This window comes from Mastomys coucha, unplaced genomic scaffold (genome assembly GCF_008632895.1).
Source record: "Mastomys coucha isolate ucsf_1 unplaced genomic scaffold, UCSF_Mcou_1 pScaffold9, whole genome shotgun sequence".
Taxonomy (NCBI): Eukaryota; Metazoa; Chordata; class Mammalia; order Rodentia; family Muridae; genus Mastomys; species Mastomys coucha.
The window spans coordinates 17,866,654-17,873,119 of record NW_022196915.1 but is presented as its reverse complement, the minus strand read 5'-3'; the positions used below and the strand labels follow the sequence as shown (position 1 = coordinate 17,873,119).

The 6,466-nt window shown below is 48.2% G+C and overlaps 1 protein-coding gene across 2 annotated transcripts in view; it reads left to right on the top strand.

Moving 5' to 3' along the window:
- The window catches only part of Dnah1 (dynein axonemal heavy chain 1), a 66,594-nt gene that overhangs the window by 6,996 nt on the left and 53,132 nt on the right, over positions 1–6,466 (top strand). For both annotated transcript variants that reach the window (XM_031360984.1, XM_031360985.1), the window contains exons 4-6: positions 1,789–1,963; positions 2,330–2,486; positions 3,384–3,516. In XM_031360984.1, coding sequence (XP_031216844.1) covers positions 1,789–1,963; positions 2,330–2,486; positions 3,384–3,516 — 465 coding nt within the window. The remainder of the gene's footprint in view (positions 1–1,788; positions 1,964–2,329; positions 2,487–3,383; positions 3,517–6,466) is intronic.

Genomic DNA, 6,466 nt, shown 5'->3' with positions numbered 1-6,466 from the left:
GGGGGGGGGGGCAGCTCTGGTGAGGGGTTCTTCTTTCTTGTCAGTTCTTCTTGAGGCAGTGGAGGGAGAAGAGTGCCAGTGGAGGGTAAGACTTTGTGTTACGAGATATTTAGGGCTGCTGTATAATAATAAGAAGGTTTACTTATCTAAGTCTCAGTTACTCTGCTACTGTAGCTGACCTGCCTTCTGGGTTCCTCTGAGGCCAGAATCTGCAGTCTCTGGCACTTAGCACCTCCTCCTCAGGCAGCAAAGGATTAAGTAAATAGCCTTAGTACTATCTCAGCAGGAACTGTGCGGCTCTAACTTTCAGCCTGCTAGTCGGAAGTCACAGGAAGAAAAAGGGACACTTAGAGAAGTGACTATAGCTCTTATTACTAAGTTGTAAAAAGTTTCCTATGAAAGCCATCTAAAGGGAAAAGTGGAAAGATCCTAAGTGGAGAAAGGGGGAAAAGTCTAGTAAGGGAAAAATTCTTCTAAAGAAAAAATTCTCCTAGGCAGGGGAAAAGGAAAAAAAAATCTCACCCATCTGCTTCTCACCTCTTTTTCCTCAGAACTTATACATCTTTCAGAATACGTGATCACGTGTTACAGAGTTTCTCACAAGTTCACACGAGAAGTCAAACCATAAATTGAAATAGAAGTTTGCAACAGAGAATGTTTACATGCATACCATTAGGAGTAATTATCTGGCTAAACATCCATCACCTACCTGTCACAGCTCCACAGGTTCACTGAAGGTTTAAAGCCATAACTAAGTTACCAGTGAAGTTTTGAATAGATAAACCCAGTCAATATTTTCTCTTCTGTCCTAGCACCTATAATAAATCATTAGTTCCCTTTTTATGACCTCTGGTTAATCGTTTTTCAACCTCTTGGAATGTCCTCTGAGTAGGAGAAAGTCTGGTTACTATCTAAGAGCAATTAACTGGGGACACTTGGGAGACTGGCAGAGTTCTTAATGCAATTTTGACTATCAGAAAAGGACCTAATAGCAGTCCCACTATAAAAGAGCTTAATAATCACTGATATAATTTTAGGAATTCTTATAGGATCATCATTAAGACTTAAGAAATCATCTATTTGTCTATATAGCATTACTATATAGTACATCTTCGTGGATCTGCAGAGATCTGCTCCAAAGGGGTGTGCTACTACTTAGTAATTGTTATATATGTTTAATAATAACAGAAAAAGCATACAAATAGCAAGAATCCTTCCTAAAATGAATTCCTTATGGCCTTGCTTAATAAGGGCGAACGTATTGCAGATTATATAATAATCCGAAGCAGGCCATCTCAGGAAGATCACCTGCTTGTTATTAGCTTGTCCCATTATGGCTCCTGACAGGGTGGCAACCATTTGGTGGCATAAGGGTCCCAGGGAGACCACTCACTCCTACAGTATCCAGGATGCCTCACTCCTGGAACATGTGGGTTTCAGACACTAACGTGTAACACAGCATGGCTGTCTAGGATTAAGTAGCAGAAAGGGATACCACTTTATCTTCCTTTCCAGCTGAGACCCTCGTTAGTGTTGCAGCTTGAGCACTGGGTCCCAGTATTAGAATAACTGGTAGTTTGAGCGGGAACGAGCAGGCATGCTGGCCTTGGGCTGGCAGAACAGCCCCATGGTTTGTTATTTCTCCCTGATCATGCCAGGCCACAGGCAGGCCTAAGCATCCCATACCCCAGGCACGACTGCCTGGTTCCTATCTGAGGATGTGCCCTATGGGATGGCTCAGGGTTGAATCGTTGGCCCTTGGCTACTGATCATTCGGTTTCCCCGTAGTTGAATCATTCATCGTTCCTGAGGACTTTCAGGAGCGTGTGGAGCAACAGATCATTGGTACTACCACGCGGCTACTCACCCAGACTGACTTCCTGGTACAGTCCTATGAGCCCAAGGTGCAGGTCCCATTCCAGGTGCTGCCTGGTCACTGCCCTCGGAAGATTGAGATTGAGAGGTATGCTGGAGAGGGAAGTCTGTCCCAGGGAGGGAGCATCTGCCAGGCTTGGTGGGGGGCACTGTAGGTCATGAGGAGAGGAAAGCCTGTCCCAAGGTGGGTAGCATCTGCCAGGCTAGAGGGGCGGGGCACTGCAGACCTTGAGGTGGCAAGCCCCACAGCAGAGCCTATGGAAATGTTCAAGCAACTCTCCTTTAATAGGAACACATGGCTTTCCTTGCTGTGGATTTGGGAGGGTAGTAATTAAGTCACTGAAGTGGGACTGCCAGGGCAATACAGAAGTGGCACTTGGGGTCCTGGGTCTTTACTGGCATCCCTGAAGCTACTTCATGAGCTGGCATCTGTAACTTCCCCTGCTCTGGCTAGGAGGAAACAGCAGTACTTGCGTCTGGACATTGAGAAGCTATTGGCCAGCGAGGGCATTGACTCTAACAAGCTCATGCCCAGGCACCCAGACCTGCAGCACCCACAAACCATCGAACAGGGCCATGATCCACTCTTTCCCATTTATCTCCCACTGAAGGTGAGCCACACTGCCATGGCCTGCTGATACACAGCAGTCCTGGACCCCAGCCGAGGCTTAAGGTGTCACATCCCAACGGGGTCTCCCACTCCAGTCACAGGCACTCATCTGCCACACAGAACAATAATCAGAACCCACCCTGAGTGTTTTAAGCATCCCAGGTTGAAGCAGGAGTGGTCCCCAAACCAATAGGTTACCGATTCCCTACTTCTTCCCTGGAATCCTGGACAACCTATGTGCCTGCTCCCTACCCCAGCCCTGGCCACGGGCATCTATGAGCAGCAAGCAGGTTGAAATGTGGACTGGTATACAGACTCCTCACTAGAGTCCTCCTGAGGGTGGGAGCTTGTGAAGTGGGGTAGGTGGAATGTAGGAGGGATTTGGTACCACTTCGTCAAGGTACAAGCAAGGAAGAGGGAGCATAGCTAGGCCTTGGCTCTTGCTGTCCTCTCCTCTCTCTCTTCCTCTGTGTCCTGTGTATCTCTTGCCTGGAGTCCCTGTGGGAAGTAGAGTCCAGATGAGTTTTACTCTACTAAGGTTGTCTGCTGACAGCACCAAGCCTCTGTTGTTTCTGGTCAGCATGGATTTCCTCAGAAATCCATCTGTCCCCTTGGGCCTGAGCTAGGTGCTTCCCCACAGTAGTCAGGAGAGCTCACATCCTCCTTGGAGACCCTGAACGTCCTCAGACTGGACCTTGAGTGGCTTGGCTAGGTATGGATCCAGAGCACCATCCCATTCAAACATCGTGGGTCAATGGAAGCAGCAGGGGTCTTATAGACCAGTCTAGGACCGCCTGTAACTACCTCCTCTGGAGAGGCTGCAGGGGCTCTGGCAAGCTTAGTTTTGCTTGGCCACTAGCAGAGCTGTTTCATTGAACAGTTGCCTGTTTTCTCCAAGGTGTTTGATAATGAAGAGTTTGATTGCCGAACTCCCACAGAGTGGCTCAACATGGGCTTGGAGCCAGGCTCACAAAACAGGAAGCCGGTCCCTGGAAAAGCCCTTCTTCCCACAGACGACATTCTGGGGCACGGTGAGCAGGACCACCTTGGGGTGGCAGAACTGTCTTGTCCCAGCGACCCCTGGCCAAGAACTTTAGGCTCCCTTGGGATCTGGTAGCCAAGAGAGCTGAAGTATCTGTTGAAATCCCTCCCCCAGCTACGATGCAGTCCAAGGATCTGGCCACACAGAGGCAGAGAATGCAAACAGCAAAGGCAGCACTGTCAGGAGGACTGGGAACCGAACAGCTAGGTGGTGCTGCCAGGGATTTTCCAACAAACAGACTGGGAGGCTAGGGAGATGGCTCAGTGGGTAAGAATGCTTGCTGCTCAAACATGAGGACCTGAGTTCAAATCCCTAACACCATGTAGAAAGCAAAGTGTACTGGGCACATCTATAACCACAGTACTAACGGTGTGGCTAGAGACAGGGAGATCACAGGGACTTGCTAGATGCCAGCCTAACCCCACCCCCCCACACACAAAAATAGCAAGTTCTAGGTTCATGGGTAAGATACTTGGTATCAAGGGAACAGCAGAAGCGACAGAGGAAGACACCTGATGTCCATCCATGAGCATGTATGCAGGTATGTTTATCTTCTCACACACACAGCATACACATATACACATGTGCGCACACAGATACACACAGAGCAGACACAGGAAAACCCTTTATTGGCAGTAATGTAAACATAGTGAAGATATTTAAGGGCACAATTACAGACCCCGCAATCACTGTTGCTCCTGTTCTCGGTGAGCTCTCTGCTCTTTCTCTTGCATAGACTGTCACACATTGGCTCTCAGGAGTATAAATGCATAGTTTGTCACATACAGTCATGTCATTGCATTCTAACACATCTCCACCACTCAAACTTGAACTCACATATCTTGTCCACGGTTACACATTCACAACCACGAACACACCCTTTCCACATATACCCACAGGATACCACCCAGACTGCCATGTTTCATCCTTGCCCACATCTGTTTACAAGCATGCCCATGGTTCCTCCAATAGCCCCCAGTCTGTCCTGATGGCCACAGAGGTTCTCTACAATTGCCTGCTGTCAGGAACAGTGACAGGGTACACACAGATGTCCCTCTGGCCTGCATGACTTGGTCTTAGGCAGTCTCCTAGGAAGAATCAATCCCAAGTCTGGTCTGGAGGTTGGTCTGAGGGCTGTGCAGGATCGGAGGCCACTCTGTTCCATGTTTGGGAGTGAATGGCTATGTTGTGACTTGAGTAGACCCAGTTACCCAGTCACCAGGTGGAAGGCAGGAGTGTGGAAGCAAGGACAGGCTTTAAAACCTTGCATCTTCTGCAAGGCCCACGGCAGTTCACCAAGTAGGCTACACACAGGTTCCATCTTTAAAATGTATTAATACTGGAGTCAGTGTGTCTGAAGCAGACAAGGAGCAGAGTGTTTCCTTCACTTTGGACTTAAATGACAGAGATAATTTAACTAAATTGATCCCTGTTCTAAGTTCCTAGCAATTAAACCCTAAGGAATAGGGTTGCATTGAATGCACCGAGTCCCAGCTTCCTTGCTTCACAGGGATCCTGGCCTTGAGCAGGTACACTAGAGCAAAGAGGGGCTCACAAGAAGCATCTGCCAGGGACCTCTTAGTTTTTGGTAGTCTCCTGGGACAGATTTTTCTCTTGAGCCAAGATGAAGTTGAAGTTTTCACAAAGGAAGCACCCCAGGAAAGGAGGGGCAAAGAAAACCTGGGCCAGTGAGGGCACAGAATTGGCCTCCTTGACCCCTCTGCTGGCAGAAGAGGGGCATGCTCCTAGAAGTTCAGCCCTTTCTTCCCTGACCCAAACTGGAGAATCCCCAGTTTGTTTTAAGACACTGCAGGTTGTAAAGTTCTCTTTTACAGTAATTTATTTAATACCGACTGTGCACCAGTTTCAATCCTGGTCCCAAGTCTTCATTTGTGCTTCAGATAGGACAAAGATGGCTCCTGCCCTTAGGGAACTGAGAACAGCATGGCCAAGTTGGGTGAAGAATACAAAAAGAACAACAGGTTAGAAAGCACATGGGCCAAAGATGCTATGTGAAGCAGAGATGCTTCTCCAATGAGGAGCTTAGAGTTAACCATCAGGCAGAGGTCATGGCCAGTGCAAAGGCCCAAGGCAGAAGTGAGCCCAAAAGTCACAAGGACTGGCAGACATGCAGGTATGGGCAGAGCAGTGGTTCCTGACTTTGCCCTGTCTGTCCCTCTTTTGATACAAAGAGGCCAGAAGTGTTTTGGGAGGGCTTTACCCGGCCTTGGTCACCTTAAAGAGAGTCACCTAGCTTTGCCCATCATGACCCCTTGTGATGGCCTTCAACAGTGCTGTTTATAGTCCTGGTTTATGTTTTGCTTATGAATATTCTGTCCACATGTATGTCTGTTCACTGTGTGTATGTGTGTGTGTGTGCGTGAGTGTGTGTGTGTACGCATGAGTGTGTGTGTGTACACATGAGTGTGTGTGTGTGTGCATGAGTATGTGTGTGTATGCATGAGTGTGTGTGTGCATGAGTATGTGTGTATATGCATGAGTGTGTGTGTGTATGCATGAGTGTGTGTGTATGTGTGTGTGTGTGGTTTCAGTAGAGGTCAGAAGACAGTGTCAGATCCCCTGGAACTAGAGTTACAGACAGTTGTGAGCTGCCATGTGAGTGTTGAGAATCAAACTCAGGTCTTCTGAGAGCAGGTAGTGCTCTTAATCACTGAGCCATCTCTCCAACCCTATCCCACCTTCCTTTAAAAACAAAAAAACAAAAAAACAAACAAACAAACCTCCTTTTTGTCTTGAGACAGGGTAGACTGATTTTCTAGACTATCCCTGAACTCACTTTGTAGCCCAGTCTGGCCCCGAACTTTTGCTATCCTACTGCCTCTGTCTCCCAAAGTAGCCGGGATCACAGGTATGTGCCCCAGGCCCTGCACTCAGCCAGGATCACAGGCATGTGCCCCAGGCCCTGCACTCAGCCAGGA